Source organism: Protobothrops mucrosquamatus, unplaced genomic scaffold, assembly GCF_001527695.2.
Source record: "Protobothrops mucrosquamatus isolate PMUCROS unplaced genomic scaffold, P.Mucros_1.0 scaffold2097, whole genome shotgun sequence".
NCBI lineage: Eukaryota > Metazoa > Chordata > Lepidosauria > Squamata > Viperidae > Protobothrops > Protobothrops mucrosquamatus.
In genome coordinates this window covers 23,497-41,972 of record NW_015388199.1, presented here as the reverse complement: position 1 = coordinate 41,972, position 18,476 = coordinate 23,497, and the positions used below count along the sequence as shown (strand labels likewise).

Here is an 18,476-nt window from a genome sequence, read left to right as displayed (position 1 = left end):
TAAATTGCCAAAATCGAGTTAAGATGTATCATTATGTTTTAAAAATGAAATAGTTACAAGATTGTGAAATTTAGTAGATTATCTAGTGGATACTGGGGGTTATATCCAAAACATTTTTGCACCCTAATAATTGAGAATGACTCTGTTCCAATGCATCTGGCATAGTGGGAAACTTACTGATTCCCCACACAATACAGAGACTCAACTAGTGCTTGAAATATTTTTTTTAATTGGTTAATCAAACCTGGCCATCTGCCATGAACTGTATTTGTCATCTGGATTCAGTAACAAATGCTTATAAAGATGTGGTAAAAAGTTCATTGTTTGTACTTGTAGTGAAAAATGTTATAAAGAGTAGAGTTACCTCTTGTACTTTATATGCATAATCTGTGAATGTATTTTTATGAATGTGTTTCATCTGTAAAATACAGATGGTACCAATTATAATTACAAAATATGACTATTAACAGTTTGTGGAAGAAATACATCAACTCCCTCATGAGAGTTAAGAAAACAGTAATCCCTAATTATACAAAAAATTGGCAAATCTTAATACATGATTGAATAAGGACAAAGCTGGTTTCTTAAAAAGTGCTGCTTTTTAAATGCCTTGGTGGCTATAAATAGTTGATTTGTTTTTTCTCTTAGCAAAGAGCTAAGAGTTAGCATTTTAGACTGAAGTGTTACCCATTGCTAATCCCAATTTCAATCTTTCTTGCAGGCTGCTGATTTGAGTAAACCAATAGATAAAAGAATATACAAAGGAACGCAACCTACATGTCATGACTTCAATCACTTAACAGCCACAGCAGAAAGTGTTTCTCTTCTAGTGGGCTTCTCTGCAGGACAGGTGCAGCTAATAGATCCTATTAAAAAAGAAACTAGCAAGCTATTTAATGAAGAAGTAAGTGAATGTCTTAATCTTGGTGCATGCAAATATACTTGCATTCTTTATAGCATTTTCTTCATGTATGGTATAATTATTTTTTTACTTGGAAACAATTTGCCCTGGTGAATATTGAATACAACAGTGTATATTTATAGTACTAGTGTAAAATAGATGTGTTGGCTTTTTCTTCCAGCCATTCTTCCAACTTCCTATCCTTACAATGAAAAATGCAAACATACTATGTTAAAGCAGATAAGGGTATACTGTACTTTGATTGCAGCCAGTTTTATACCAGGCAATTATTCCTCTGTCTTAAAGCTGTATTTGTTCCCCAGTTTTAATTAGCATTCCATATGCTTCATTGAATTTGCTAAGATAGTTTGTAATCATGGTTAGAAACCTATTGCAGACTAAATAATAATAACAACAATAAAATAGATATGTGCAGAAAGCCTGCATGGATGAGTGTTTCTTTGGGAACCTGACTTTTTTTGGTTGTTTTAATGCTGTGTAAAATGAGCCTTGGTATGAACAATGTTTTTCATGTACATTTGTTTAGATAAAAATAAGGTAGGTTTAGCTATTAGATTGTTATTCTGCTATGTCATCCTGTCAGTGAAAGGTAATCTGTTGATAGATAATTCTCCTCCTCCAAGCTATTTTTCAATTATTACAAACCCATCAAAATAGAAAAGGAATAAGCTGGGGAAGGAAGTTTGCAGTGAAAGGAGAAGAGAAGAGGAATTCCTCTCATACAGTTTTGTGAAAGAAAAGGATAGAGGAAAGATTTTGATTTCTTTTTGATTTGTTTCCTTAGGGAACTTTTTAGAGACTTCAGATAGGAAATAATCTTTCAGTGAGATTAGAATCCAAGATGAACAACTAAAACAATCATAATCTTTTCATTCTATAAAAAAGCACCATAGAAATTGAAAGGATGAAAATCAATGTATATTTTCCGAGAAATTATTATGCTAGCTTTCATAGAACAAAAACCTATACAATTTTGTTTAAATGCCCTCTTCTCCCCTCTATCACCATCATCTATTCATTGATTTTATCTTTTATTCATAACAATTTATAGCAGGGACTCTTGCAGCTTGTATATAAGTTTATCTGCTGGACTACAATTCAAGACTATCCTCCCCAAAGTTTTCAGTACAGTCTTTCCTTTAACTCACAATTAGCACCAAAAATTGTGGCTCCTGATGAAGAAAAACTAGCATTATGGCCACCTACTTACTCATCTATAAATATAGCCTGTTTAGCTTCAGTTGTACAACAAAACACAACACTCTCATGCTATCTATTCTAAATAAATAATGGAAGAAAAAAATGCTGAGATGGAATTATTCTAGTTCATGCTTCTCTAAATATTACAACAACTATATAAATTAATCCATGTTTACCATAACTTGAATAATTCTAAATGGATGGAGGCAGTACCTTTATTGGGGCCAGTTAAAGTTGTATGAAATCATTTCAGGATATTTAATTTCAAAATCTTTTCATAAGGAAAGATGGTTAACGTTAAAATGGTGGGTGAATGATTTTGTATTAGTTTACATTGTTAGATGGTGTAATGTGTTGCTTTCACAGGACTGGAATAAACATTTAGCTTTTATAAGTAGATACAAGCATTATGATGATTGTCCACTATGGCACCTCTATGTTAAGAACTCCAGAATACACCTATGAAATTTATATCCCAGTTAAAGGGATATGATACTGTTTTAGAGAAAGAAGCAATTTTGTTATTTTTTAGCTGCCTTCAAAAATTATTAATATTGTCTGTTATTTTCTGTGCCCTATGTTTCACTTAAATGGAAATGAATAATGACTTGAATACTGTAATATTTTAAAAAATATCAGAAAATCTAGTACATAGGTTCAAAATCTATGAGGGAAGGGAGGGGAAGGGAAAGGAGGGGAGGGAAGCTTTGTGTGTCTAAAATTTCATTTCAGATCAAAAACTCTAAGCCAGAATTTAGTAGATTAGTATTTTTTCTTTGGAATATGTGTATTTTCCTGAGCCTGATTTTATACTAAAGATGTTAATGACAAATCTGGCTAGTTATTATATTCTTATTTCATATTTATAAGAAAAATATTATTTTAACTTAATTTCCATACCATTCAAAATCTTAATGAGTTGTCAAGAAGGAATATGTATTTTTGACAAGGAATTAATATTACATGAACAATGCAGAACTGTGATAACTATATTTTTCTTTTGTTTTTCAGAGGCTAATAGACAAGTCCAGAGTAACTTGTGTAAAATGGGTGCCTGGTTCAGAAAGTCTCTTCCTAGTAGCTCATTCCAGTGGCAATATGTACTTATATAATGTAGAACACAACTGTGGTACCACAGCTCCACACTATCAGCTACTTAAACAAGGAGAAAGTTTTGCAGTCCATACGTGCAAAAGCAAATCTACACGAAACCCTTTACTTAAATGGACAGTAGGTGAAGGTGCCCTAAATGAATTTGGTTTTTCTCCAGATGGAAAATTCTTGGCATGTGTAAGTCAGGATGGCTTTCTTCGTGTATTTAACTTTGATTCAGTTGAGTTGCATGGTACAATGAAAAGCTACTTTGGAGGACTGCTGTGCGCATGTTGGAGTCCAGATGGAAAATATATTGTAACAGGTGGAGAAGATGATTTGGTGACTGTCTGGTCTTTTGTGGACTGTCGAGTGATAGCTAGAGGCCATGGACACAAATCATGGGTCAGTGTTGTGGCCTTTGATCCATATACAACCAGTGTAGAAGAAAATGATCCAATGGAATTCAGCGGCAGTGATGAGGACTTCCAAGACCTCCTCCATTTTGGACGAGATCGAGCAAATAGTACGCAGTCAAGATTATCAAAAAGGAACTCTACAGAGAGTCGCCCTGTAAGTGTAACATATAGGTTTGGTTCAGTAGGTCAGGACACACAGCTATGTTTATGGGATCTAACAGAAGACATCCTCTTCCCACACCAGCCCCTCTCAAGAGCAAGGACACATACAAATGTCATGACTGCCACAAGTCCCCCCACAGGAAGTGGTGGAGCTAACCCAGGAAGTAATGGAAATAGCATCACAACACCTGGAAACTCTGTACCCCCTCCTCTTCCACGTTCCAATAGCCTTCCACATTCTGCAGTTTCCAATTCTGGCAGCAAAAGCAGTGTCATGGATGGTGCCATTGCCTCTGGTGTTAGTAAGTTTGCAACCTTATCATTACATGACCGGAAGGAAAAACACCATGAAAAAGATCATAAGCGAAATCATAGTATGGGACATATATCTAGTAAGAGCAGTGACAAACTGAATCTAGTTACTAAAACCAAAACAGACCCAGCAAAAACTTTGGGAACGCCTCTGTGCCCCAGAATGGAAGATGTTCCTTTGTTAGAGCCTCTTATCTGTAAAAAGATAGCACATGAAAGACTGACTGTGTTAATTTTTCTTGAAGACTGTATAGTCACTGCTTGTCAGGAGGGATTTATTTGCACATGGGCAAGGCCTGGTAAAGTGGTAAGTTTTAATCCTTAATGCTGCATCAAAGAAATAGAACTTGAATAGGTAGTTTTTTTTCTCAAAACATAAGTGAATGTTGAGTATAAACAATCTTTACGCTTAATGTAAAAATTATTTCCTCAGAGCCATACTTTTGGATACTGCATGCTGTATTTCTGAACAATTTGAAGTGTCTGGCCTAGGTGAAGTCCTTTTGAAATACAGTTGCCTTTCAGCCAGAGATGTGTTGTGTATCCAAAGTGTCAGTGATAGGTTTCTTATATTTTCAAAACTATTTTTATATAACAGAATTGAAACAAATCTAAATTAATTACTGAGGATAAAGTTGCAAGGGCATTCAGGAATATAGGTTAGCTAGGCTGTAATTTAATCTACTATGACATTTTGGACAGCTGAATTTGAAACAGTTAACTGATGGGAGTCAATAAACAATATATTCTCACCTTTTTTGAAAGCTATTCATAGTGATGGGTTTTTAATTCTTCAGTGATCAGGATAATTTGTAGTGTCTCCATTTAAAATTTGAATAAACTGATATTAAATATACATTGTAATATTCTGACTTTTAATATCAATCTTCAAGCATTTGTGCGTAAGATCACAAAAGTCCCTTAGCAGAATGTATCCCCATCCCATAATTTTCCTTGTCACTTCAGATTATTTTCATGTTAACAGTATTTTTAACTCATGCATTGTTCATTAAATCCGTAGGCTTAAATCTGGCAGTGGTAATCTTTTATTTCATATTTAACAAAATTAGCTATTTAAATTTTTAGCACTTTATGCTGATAAAGGTTGCCTTCAATGTTTATTGGCAATTTGAAAACTGTAGCTAAGATTTTTTTAAAAAAAACTTGAGGTGATTTCTGTGCACTCACTTGGCCATCCTGGGCTCAACCTCCGCAGACTATGATTTCTTATGTAGCCATGTATAAGGCTTTGGGGAAATCTTTTATATTATATAGTCCAACACAATAGAGCTGGAGCTAGAATCTGAACTAGCACAATGCCATTTGTTATTGGGCAAACTAGAGAAAATGGTATCCAAAATGGCTGATAGTTGACCTTTTTTGGAGATGTAGTATGGGGCACTTTTAAAACATCTTCCAGAGAATAAGCCATGAAGTACTTGACAGTTGTCAATTCCTGGAGTGAGCAGACTTCAGAAAATTATGACAAGTAAAAGTTCTTCCAATAGAAATCAAAGCCTGTTGGGACTTACAGTTTCATTATTGTTCTGTAATGTGTAATAAAATTTTATTCAAATGTTAAATTCACAACAAACATGCTCTGATATGTGGTCTTTCCTGTATGCCTTATCTTGGATAGACAATCTAAAAATATGACATTATTTTCATGTAGGTGAGACAAGCAAACTATGAAGATAAAATCTCATACTTTATTCATTTCCGTTAAGATAATTTCCATCTTAGTTTATGCAGGGGCCAAAGAAAGCTGATAGTGATTTTGCAGATGTCTGTTGATAAAGTGGGAAAGTATTTCCCCTCTGTTTAATGTACCAGAGATTCCAAAGTAATTTAACACTGGCTCTTAGGTTGCTTCCATTTTTATTAGGTTGAGATTCTTAAAGGAGCTGAAGTGAACTAATGAGTACAACTTGCATATAGCAACAATTTAATTTGAAGGACATTTCAAATATTTCAGAGATAGAGTATGCAGTATCAAAAGCTAGGATTTCTATATTTGGCAAATGCAGAAATCTTTAAGGTAAGTTTCATGCTGATAGTATTCATGAGGTCTCTGAAAACTAATATTGCACACTGTTGTAAATGCCATTTTATTTAGGATGCGTTTATTTAGGATGGGTTTCTTATTGCTGTTGTTGTTCTTTATTTTGCAGTTGGTGAGCTTACTTAGCTGGCCTAAACTAGCAAATTAGGTGATATGTTTACAGGGTTCTGGCCAGGGTGGTCATTGTAACAGAAACCTTGCTTTTGTTTTATAGGAGAGCACTTAATTAAACTCTATGCCTATTTAATTAATCTTCAAAACAATGGTAACATATTTCTTCCCCTGGGCTAAACACTGCCTACATTTATCGTATCCTAGGTTTATTCCTTTTAGCTTCATTTTAAAGTCTTTAAAGCTGCTGTATTCCTGCACTGTTATTTGTCTACAAGGATCCTAGCATATAGTTTCCACTCATCCATTTTCTGCTGCTAAAATTGTTCTCTGCCTTTGCTAGAAGATTTCAGTTGGATAAAAGGGTCCCAAACCTCCAGGTTGAGGAAGAAGACTCAACCACGTTTGCAATTTGAATCTTCATGGCTATTGAGCCAGCCTTTTCTATCCCACTCCCTCCCCTTTGCCAGACTGGTGCAGTAAGGATAGCAGAAGAACAGATTAGAATATTTATTCATTAGAATAAACTGCTTTGGTCTGGCTGTTCTCTGCCTTGCTAAAGTATCTAATTATGGTTTCAATAGCATGGACCCATCGGTTAGAAAGAAACACTGTCAGATTGGAGTAAGAAGATTTACACTACAGCCTTAGGTTTTCTTACTCTGCATTTGCATGTTTTGAGCTTCCTCGTGTCCTTTTTCAAAATACAGTTTAGACACATGTTAACATGTAATATATTGTGTTCAATAAAAATACACAGGTCATGTTGCACATAAAAGCAACATTTTAGAACTGCTGATTTATGGGAAAGCTGCCTATTCTACTGGCATGGAAAGTTTCTCAGTAATGCTTTGTAAAAAAAAATACATTGCATCACTCAGAAAGTTAAGTTGCTCATGAATCTCTTGGCCAATTCCTTGCTTGTTAGAGACAGCAAGAAAGTTCTTGGATTTCTTTTGTGATGCTAGTCACACCTAGATTTCTATCAGGTATTGCCTTCATTGACAGATTTTATCCACCGTGATTAGTAACCACTTGTAATATTCAGGAAACCTGCAGCTATTTACCTTTGAATATTCTTAGTATGATTTGACTAACACTAAAGGTTGAATTGAATGAACTGGCAGCATATACCCTGGCAGAGTAAATGTGTTACCAATTTGTATAATAAAATTCACATTAAATTTACAACATTTGAACCATATACAAGAAAAAAATTAGATCTAAATTATAGAACATTTTCCAATAAGCAGCAACTGTAGTACAGCATCATTATTTAACTTAGTTCTGTGCTAAAATATTGTACAGATATTTTGTGATGCTATATTAGAGTGTGATAAATTCCATTTGAAACTAAATTTTCATTGGCAAAATGGATTTATTGAATGGAAATAAAAAATGCTGTGGAAAATGCTAGCTATGATTGGCGTAATGCTAGATTTAATGATTTAAACAGGATCTGGGGATTCCTTGAAATGTTCTTATACATAATTATTGGGATGAATTAATATAAGTTAATTATACCAGTCAAAAATTAGCCAGTTCCTTCTGTGAAGCCAAAAAAGAGTAATTGCCTCCATGTGGAAATCCAAATTAGAAAGAAAAGAGTCATGCTAAAGCATTTCAGAAATGCTTGATCTTTTGGAACTAAGTAATGTACTTGAACAGACCATGTATGTTTCCCTTCTATCACTTTAAAGCTACTAAAAAATAACTGCTGGCCTGCTTATGTTGAAAGAAAGAAAACCAGCTAATTTATTGTCACATAACTTGTATAAAGTTTAAAAGCAAGATTTTTCCCTGCATTTATGAAATCTGTATACATGAATTTGTTAAGACTGACACGTTAGGTTATACTGTACAAAATTGTAATGATATAGTGAAAATCAACAGTAAATTCATATGTATTTTCTTTATAAACGTCCATCTGATTTCTTGGCAATTTAAATAAATTTCATAAGAGCCTTTCTAACATAAATTGTTAAATTAAATTGACTGTTGCAATAATAATGAAGCTTTAATAAGTATTGTTCATATATTTATAATTTTTAAAAATCATGTTTGTTTCATACTGCTTATTTTTTAGCATTTTATGTCACTGTTTCAGCTGAAGAACCCTACTAAATACTTGACGTTACAACTTACCGGGGTTGTCCTCTGTATACTGACATTAAATAAAAAATGAGACTGAATTGTAAAATATAGTTAACTTTCAGTAGTGCTTCTCATGCCTGAAGTTGCAATGTTGTTTTGCCACAGCTGATACTTCACTAAATGCAACAGGCAGCTTTCTGAAAAACTGGCCACTGTAACTGCTGCTTCTGTAACTGCGGTTTTTATAAATGAGCCTAAATGAATGATACAATCTCTTGAGTATTTCATACCCATCTCAAATGTTGGTTCAAGAGTTCTTTTATCATACTAATATATCATAAGTATATCCTGTTCAGTTATTATTAATTGAAGGTGCATCTGATACGTTGGTATTTCCAGTTTGAATGACCGAACCATGGGGTGAAAGTTATCTAAATCTTATAAAGAGCTGTTGAAATGAAAAAATGATATCTTCTGGATTCTATAGGAGCTCTTTTATTTATCAACTGTATTAGTTAAATACTATGATTTGCTTATCAGAATTAGGTGCATAAAGAGGCATTCCAAAACTTAATTTGGCAGAATCCTAAGTATATGTATCAATTTTCATATAGATTGTTGATATTGCTAGATGTTGCTGACCCAATTTTAGTTTTAGTTGGATTGTTTTAATCATTTTGGAAACTAAGGTGTGTTTTCAAAGTGGTACTTTCAAAATGAAGTTCCAAAGTACCCCCCCCCCAAGTTATTCATCTAACACATTCACTTTACTAATAATTTATTTTTGGGGAGAGTATGTAATTTTCTTCACTATTACGTTACAGTATAAATACTACAAGGCACTATTTAAAACTCACAGGTGAATAAAACAATTTCTTCCTGCTGACATAGAAAACCCAACACTAGATGGAACATTGTTTTAGCTTGTCACAATAGCAAAATTTATCTTGTGCCTAAATTCTAATTACATCTTTCATATGTAAGTCCATAGGGATGGTTCATGAAGATTATTTAGATTAATATTAAAATAGATTGGTCTTGTGTTTTGAAAATTAAGAAAGCCATAGAGCTTTCAGGGGTGACAAGGAATGGGGGAAAATGCACTAAGCTTTGTAAATACTGTGACTGCCCCTGGAAGTATGCTACATTGTCCTAAATTAAATGCTATGTTGTGATACCCTGCGTGTAGAGATAAATTGTATTTACCATATAGGTGCAATTGCTGTGATATTATAAAAGACAGGTCTAGTCATATGGGATTAGACCTTCTTTTAAAAGTGACCCAACAGTTACCCAGTTTATGAATTAAACACATGCAGTTAAACACTTTTAGGAGTGGAATTTTCATGCAGAACCTGATGTTTTGTTTAACATTAAACAAAAGAATCCCCTAATTTTAGAGCAAATTAATCTTATTCTTTTGTTCTTATGTGTTGTCAGACTTCTTCTATGTCCTTATTTGTGTGTGTAGAGAGCGACCCATCTATTAGATAATCTTTTGTCTAAACCTTGCTTCTTCAACTGGAATATTTATTTGACCAAGAAAGTTACTTGACTTATTCATGACACTGCATGCATGCTTTTATTTGTTAATCAATTTATACTTGGTTTTTAAAAATATACTTGATTTAAAAAAAACAATACTATTGAACTGTATTCTTTTTATGAAGATAAATTATGGAAAATGGTTTGATAAAGAAGCATATATGAAAAAATAGATTCAGAAAATATTTGTTATCTCTTAAAAGTAGTTCCATCCTTAAGAGAACGTGCTACAGTATGTCCTACTAATTCCCTTTCATAGAGAAATAAGCATCTTATTTTCCCTCTTCCATGCATAAAAGTGAAGTCACTTAACAAGAGAAAGTTGTACTAATGAAAAGTATTTATTTATGTTCCTTCTGGTAAGGATCTCAAAAACATTTTAGTATATTTAGCATGCATAGTAAATACTAAATGCATTTCTGATCTGTATTGTAAACATGCCAGCCCACTGTATGCTCAGTTACTGCCCACTTATCTGCACCAGGAAATGCTCAGATGAAAATAAAAAAAAATTAAGCTTACTTTAGCTGAAGTGGTTATTAAGTGGAGAATGTGATGATTCACATTTCTGTATTGTTGCTCCTTTTTCAGTAAGCTGGGGGGGGGGGTATTTTTAAAACCTCTAGTGACTGGGATTTGTTTAATTTTCCAAGGTAGATATTTTTCCAGAATCACAAGAAAGAGTCCGGTAAGAGTATAGTTAACCAATTCAAAACATTTTAAATTTCATAATTGCCAGCTCCAGTCCTTTGTTTAAGTTCTATGTACAACTTTGAAGACTAATTCATGTTCCCAGAATAGAAATGTTTATAAGGAGGTTGAATCTTTGATGTTGAGTTATAATTCTAAATAGAGATCGTTGAAACTTCTTATCAAGATTGCTGTTATAAATTATGATGAGTATCCAGAATGCTATTCCTGCTTCAGATTTCTTGGAGGATACAGTCACTCCTTGTTTAGCACTACTTCATTTAGCAAGCTTTCACAAATGGTAGTGGTGGTAGTAACTTCTTTTTAAAAAGTTATTTTCTGACCAGTTACCACCAATTTTCTGTGCCTGACAATGCCAGAATAAGAGTAATGCCTGGCATTGCAGCACAAGAAAACTTTATTTAAATAAATGGCAGCATCCTGCAGTTGTTGCAGCACCTTCATTGTCAATCAAATGATTTATTTAACAACAATTTTGCTTCTAATTTAGAGACCAAATTGCAGCCACTAAACAAGGAGAAAGAGCTGTTGATAGCTGAATATTGAATATGTTTGAAACAAATCTAAAACTGATGTTCAGATATTTTTCTGATTTTTTATGGACCTGTGTTTCAGCGGAATGGAACTAAGATTTCTGGTTTGTTTGGAACTTCTTAATGATCTTTTAAATTTGTTTTTAAATGTTTTACAATAAATAGTCTTATACTGTGACAAAACATAAGATTTTAAACAAATCTAGGTAAACAAAAAAAAAGCCATCGGTATTTGCACAGCTTTGCATAGAAAAATATGTTTAGAAATTTTAAAACTAGGGAAAAGAAAACTAGGAAGTTATTTGCAGAAACAGGTTATGGAATTGAAATTTATTTTTGTCACTTGTAAGCTGTTTTGATTACTTTATGAGCATGTGCGTTTTAGAATAACAAGGATCCTGCTGTTTGTTATACTTATTAAAGTTCTGAAATAATAGTTTTAAGTAACTTAAAAATGCACTGCAAATGAGGTAGAATATTAAGTTGCTCTTGGTTAGAGATTAAACATTTGAGAAAATAGGGAAATAATACAATTACATTTTTATTATATCTGAGATCAGGCTTGGAGATAAATTCCTTAATTGTACAGTAATTGCCTATTTCTCACAAGACTGAATTGTCTGTTAGCACTGATTTTACTTTGGGGAGGGAGCTTGGAGAAGTTGCTGTCATAAAATTACTTAGATCAGATTAACAGAGATTGCATCTGATTTCACATTTGCTTATTTTTCATTTCTCCTGTGGAATTCTTGTTCATGCTATACTTTTTTAACCAAGAGGGTTTGTTCTTACTGACACTTTTTCCCAAGTTTAAACATCAGTACTTTATTGAGACTAAAGTTCCATGCTAAATTTCTACTTGATTTGTATTGTATACTACAAGAATGTCTAGCAAAATAATTATTTACTTCTGGCCTTAAAACATATAGAGTGTACTCTAAATCAGTTTATCTTTTTTTGCTGGCCTCTGCCAGAAGTAGCATTTTAGCTAAAAACGGGTGCTAGATCTTTGGTATGAAAGTGTTGAAACAGATTCTATTGGCTTACCTTGTTTAGGGCAAGTGTTCATTGTAGAACTTACTGGGTTCAAAAACATGCTTGTTTCTTAACATTTTATCATTATTAGGAGAAAGTGAGAAAGAGCTCCTGTAGATTCCAAAGATGTAATTAATTCTATATTAGAAGTGGACTTTAAACTTGAATGTGACCAACTGTAGCTGTATGATACAAATTAAGAAAAATATCTGGAAAGCCTGTATTTTAGATTATGAGGGATTCACAAACATTTAAAGCTTTTATTGATGTTATACTGTATGTAGATCTGTGAACTGTCAGAGGCTTGTGTGCGTATCAGAATTTATCTCTTGCTCATAATTTTAAACCTTTGTTGTCAACTTCAGAAATCAGTTTCTGATCACAAAAACGATGGCTTATTAAGCCATAAACTAAAGACAAAATCAATTGTTAGAAGAAAATATGACATGTTAGTTGCTTAAAAATTAGTGGACTGCAACTACAGTTCACATCAAATTTGGGGCACAGTTGCTCATTATGTTTCATTCATAGAGGGGCATTCTTCACTAAAATGGCTCATATCCTTGAGATTTTCCATATAATGGCTGAATGAATTACATATCCGCTGAAGAAAAACAGAGCATCTGTCAGGTGAACAAACAGCCAGAAATGTTTACCTTCCTCATCTAACCAAAAAATTAAATAGATTAAAGCATCTGTTTCTGTCCAAAGAGTACATAAATTGGCTGAGAATCTTCAAATTGCTATTTCAGGCATCAGATTGGAAACCCATTAATAAAAATCTCAGTCTGGTAAAAATTACTTATGAGTAATTGTATTTTATGGGTACAAACTATAAACTGCAAGGAGTATAAATAATCTGAAAGGCAAATTACATCAACAAATAACTATTTTTTCCCAGCAAAGGGCTCATAATGCAGACACATTTGTAGTTCATTTCCTTTTCTTAACATTGTAAGATAAGTCCATAAGAGAAACTATTCTGTGCAACGTTATCACATTTTCTGCATAAAGAAACCAAAGTGTTCTATGATTCTGATAAACTGAATATTGGATATGGCATGAAATCTCTTTTAAGAGTTTCCTGTGAGATGTATGAGAATATTTCTGAAGCTAGCTTTGGAAAACTTGCAGCAGTGTTCTTTTCATGATGCTGTAAGACTTCTTGCTTGTCATACCAGACTACAACTTGTTATTACCTTGATCTTACATTTCATTTCCTAAATCTTGGAACTTGTTTTGTTATATCCGAATAGAGTTATTCACTACCATTTTTGAACAATATGATCTAAAATTATAAATTGAGTATGCAAATATTCTACAAGAAAAATCTGCAAACATAAAGTGTTTAGCAAAGTAAATGTTGGATTCTCTTGCTGGATTAATGTAAACTGCTTTGTTTGCAGGGTGTTTTGCCATCCCAAAACCAGGCCAATTCTCCAAGTGGAACTGTAGTATAGCCATCACACTCCTCCTAGCAAACCTTTGAACACAGAACAAGAAGTAATGACAATGGAACCAGGAGCTGCTGTTCAGCCAGAGAGCATCACAAATTCTTAAAAGGCAGAGTGTTATGTGAATCACATAGTGTTTTACAAAATAATTCTGTAATGAGTTATATTTTTACATCTAATACTTTGAGGCTGCTCACCTAAGGAAGAATTTTGCTTAAAAATGCTTCTTTTGGTGCTACAATTAAAAATAGCAATTGCTTTATATTTCTCAGTGTAATTTAATCACATACCTACATCCACACACATCCACACGTGTAAAATAAAATATTTCTTAAATCCAAGTAAGTTTAATGGTGTTATAAATTAGAATATTACTGTTGAGTTTTTTCTTTGCACTGCTTTTTTAAAATCGGAGATGGTTAACCTGAAAAGCTCTCATGGGAAATTAAAGTCATTACTTTCTGGCTTCACAAATGTAATTCAGAAAGATGGATGCTACAATCATAGGTTTTTCTAAAAAGATTGTTTGCACTTAAATAGCGTAATGCTAGTGGATAATTAATTTTAAATTGGGTGTTTGGGCACCCTCTAAAGTTATGTTATAAAGAAATAAATCCTTTGTATCAAACATTTTATTTTAATAATGTTTCAACTACAGTCAACCTGTATTATATATGTAAATAATGTAATTCAGTGATTGGGAAAATCATTACACTAGTAATTTTAATCATTTAAGGAAGTGGTATTTCTAATTCAGAAAATACATATTATTAAACTATCTTGAATATGCAGTTTTGTTTACTTTCTGTTTAAATCACCTTTGATGTAACTTTTTGAATGTAATATTTTTGGTATGATATGATTTAAATTCTTGTAGAAGATGTTATTTCTGAAAAACACTCAGGTCAGACTTAGGAGATATTTAATTGGGCTTTTGTTAGTAGGTGTTATTTTCCTGCATTTTATTCTAAATGGCTTTTCCTCAGTATGGTTTAGAACACTACAAAGTTCTTAAGCCTAGTTTTTAAAATATATGTTAATTAACAGTGGTAGTCACCATTTTCATGCATTGGGACACTATAATTTAATATCTGTTAATGTGATTAGAAACACTAAAATGTTTATTTAAAATTATTGTAACAACAATAGGTTGCCACTGTAGAATAATGTGCCAAAGTACATAGTTCTCCTGTTTCAATTAAAAATGGATGCCTTGTTGGAGGATAAATATGAGAGTCTACATAATTAAATTGCTGCTTGGTTAGTTACTATTAAACTAATGTTGAACACGCTGAAATCTGAAGAATCCCCTTCAGTTTTTTTTCTTGAAGAAAACGCTGTCTGCTTGATACTAGAATTATGTGGCCGAGGATTCCTCTCTGGAAATTAGATCAAGAGGTAGAAATTCCCAGATTCTTGTCAAAATTGTATCAGCATTTCAGCCATTATGTAGGACTGCAGCCTCAGGATTCATATAGGGGAAAAAAAAGCAGAGATTGCATTGCAACCATTCAGTGCTGCTTTCTTCACATCCTTCCTCCCACCCCTGCCAGCTCTTATCAAAAGCTCTGATGTTGGGTTTTTTTTCCCTTGGACTGATTATTTGATGGCAGTTCTGAAGCAGAAGAACTGGGGAAGCAAATAGCTTACTGAATTGTGGTTGCAACGTAGTGTCTCCTCACTTTCTGGATATGGAAAGAAAACGCTGAGTACTAAAGGCTATAATTCACAGAACACTTTTTGATAAATAATGTTCTATTTCAAGGTTGTAGATTTTATGTATATGAATGTTTGTGCAGATAATCCTGCTATTTGCTGGATTTCCACAGTTCCATATTTTTAACCCTGCCCCTTACACTCTTTGAAACAAGAGTTTCAGTAGTATCTGCAATACATTACCATCCATTGCATTGCATATAAGCCCTTTGACATACTCCAAAGTGCTTTTGGGCTTATAGTAAATACTTTTAAAATCAGTTCGAAATAACTAAATAGTGTTGGGCTATTTTTGACTGCATAATACAAACCGCTAGTGAAAGCACAGAATAAAAGTGCCGTTTTAACTACTGTGCATTGGCAGGTTTAAGATCTTAGGCAAGACATTTTTTATGCCTTAAGAACAAATCATAGCTTGCTTCACAGTTTGATAAGCCTTAAACATGAATTATATATTATAATAACTGGATTCATACATCATGCTAAGCCAAAACTACATAAGCCATATTATGGCTCAGCACAGTGTGTGAACCAGCTGCTTAAAACCCAAAATTTGGATTTAACTGTGAACACAATGTTTCTCTCCACAGAAGGCATTTCATCCTGTGGAGGCAGAAGGGGCTGCTTTTGCTGAGTCTGTCTCTGCAAAAATGTATTTGGGGGAGGGCAGTCATCACAGAATTGCTTCTTCCCTTTCTGCTGCTGTGAGCCAACTCTGGAAATCGGTATGTATAATTATACTTTTAGAAGCAAGAAACATTAAGTGGTTCAACCAAACCATCTTTAGAAATGAAAACAAAAAATAAAAATTCTGTAGTAAAGCTGCTGTGGGACTAGAAAAAAAAAGGCTTTAAAAAACAGTTAATAATCCTGAGATTTAAGGAGCACAAAGTGCAGAGAATATATATTTGGTCTAAACCCATGTCAAGTATTCCCTCCGAAAAAAAAATTTGTACGGAGAATGGGGAGGTCCCTTGCCTGTGCTTATCTTTGCCTAGTTCTGAAAAAGTCCTCCCCTTTTGGAAAACAAGTATGAAATTACAAAATAAAATTTACAAAATGAAATAAAATAGTCTAGCTTGTCAAATATCTGGGTAGACTTCTTGATAGTACTATGCTAAAGTATCAAAAGACTGAACAGGAACATTTGGAGAAACTTGTCTCTTCTCACTAGGCATGACGCTCTCAAGCAGTTGTGCAGGTCTTTGGGCTACCACTTCTTGATTAGGAAGTTACATGCAGCCATCCCTCTGCTTACCTTTGCAATTATAGAATCTACAAGCATTAAAAAAAATATTCCAAAACTGAAATTGACCAACATTCTAATCTTTAACTATTTTTAGTGTTTGATCTCATGCAATTCAAAAGCATTTACACTGTACTGTATTAGAAGCTATTAATTCAATATATGAACAAAGGTTGCCTTATCGTCAAATGTAAGCATACCTAAAAGTAGTTTATGTTCCTAATTTGCCCCTTTTGTTTCCAAATTGTCAAGTACCGTAATTTGTCCTCAACATACGTTACTGGGAGATGAATCTCAGACTTAGTATCCAATGAAATACAATGTGCTTCTGATTATGCATATATGTAGAGAATAATGTGAGAATATGTTTTTAATTATTGTTTAAGGGATGAAATCATAAAGTATATTATACTATCCAATCAGACTTCTTCATATTGGGTGTATTTAGCCTGATATTGCCTCTTTGGGATATTAAACAGAAAGCTTTGTCATCACTTGTGGGAGAGTGCACCTGACTACAGACAAAATCTCTTCTTGACCACTCTTTTCTTAAGTGCTCTTAAGAGTCACATCTCCCTATTTTGGCTATTTGAAGAAAGCTTTCTCTTCTAAAGGCAAACTAGCTGTAACATTCTTTTAGAAATTTGTAAATTGACTAGAGATTCTACAATATTTCAACTCTAATCAAATCACAGTGGACTTTACTCAATACTGTAGGTGCCTTGTTTTAAATTACAAGGTCCTAGAATAAATTCTAATGTTCTAGCTATGACTAAAGCCAGTAGCTGTACGAAATAATGCTTATGCATTATGAACATAAACATTCTTAAAGGATATTTTTTCATCCTTGTTTGTAGTGTTTAACATGGGTCCCCAACCCCCAGGCTGCGACCCAGTACCATGGCTTGTTCAGAACCAGGCTGTGCAAGCAGTGCATGAGCGCATGTGCACAGCTCCAATTGCATGAGCGGTGGATGCTCACACGTGCGCACACACAAAGCTCCATTTGTGCGAATTGCGGGCACGCCTGCACACCTGCCGTTTGCACAGAACCATCCCCTCTTCCCCCTGCCAGTCTGTCATGCTGGAAAGGTTGGGAACCGCTGCTTTAATATTTATAGGTTTGAGATCCAAATTAGATTTGAGAATTTTACTCAGAATTTCCTGCTAGAGATTTTTTGGGAGTGGGAGGGAGAATGAATAACAGAGTTGGAAGGGGCCTTGGAGGTCTTCTAGTCCAACCCCCTGCTCAAGCAGGAAGCCCTATACCATTTCAGGCAAAGGATTTGTCTTCTTAAATACTTCCAGTGTTGGAGCATCACAACTCCTGAAGGCAAGTGGTTCCACTGATTAATTGTTCTGTCAGGAAATTTCTCCTTAGTTCTAGGTTGCTTCTCTCCTTGATTAGTTTCCACCCATTGCTTCTTATCCTGCCTTCAAGTGCTTTGGAGAATAGGTTGACCTTCTCTTCTTTGTGGCAACCCCTGAGATATTGGAATACTGCTATCATGTCACTCCTAGTCCTTTTCATCATATTAGACATACCCAATTCCTGCAACCATTCTTCATATGTTTTAGCCTCCAGTCCCCTACTCAACTTCGTTGCTCCTTGTACTCTTTCTAGAGTCTCAACATCGTTTTTATATCATGGCGACTAAAACTAGATACAATATTCATCCAGTTACAAAAATTCAGATGCAAAAATAATGCTCTTCATAAATTTCAAATTACATTCCTATCCTTCCCAAAAGAAAACCTTATCCTGAAGACTTGGATGATTCTGTGAAATAATATGAAAATTCTTCAAAATAAATCTCAATCCTCCCATAATTTGGTTTGAACAGAAGTATAAATAATGGCAA

The 18,476-nt window shown here is 33.8% G+C and overlaps 1 protein-coding gene across 2 annotated transcripts in view; it reads left to right on the top strand.

The window, feature by feature from the left end:
• WDR20 (WD repeat domain 20) overlaps nt 1-17,072 on the top strand; it is a 56,429-nt gene extending 39,357 nt beyond the window's left edge. Inside the window, exons 2-4 of one of the 2 annotated variants that reach the window (XM_015824053.2) lie at nt 722-904; nt 3,134-4,414; nt 15,959-17,072. In XM_015824053.2, coding sequence (XP_015679539.2) covers nt 722-904; nt 3,134-4,414; nt 15,959-16,174 — 1,680 coding nt within the window. In that variant the 3' untranslated portion in view covers nt 16,175-17,072. Of the gene's footprint in view, nt 1-721; nt 905-3,133; nt 4,415-13,604 lie in introns of both variants that reach the window. The other variant, XM_015824054.1, reaches the window with a different exon arrangement.
• The last annotated feature ends 1,404 nt before the right edge of the window (nt 17,073-18,476 follow it).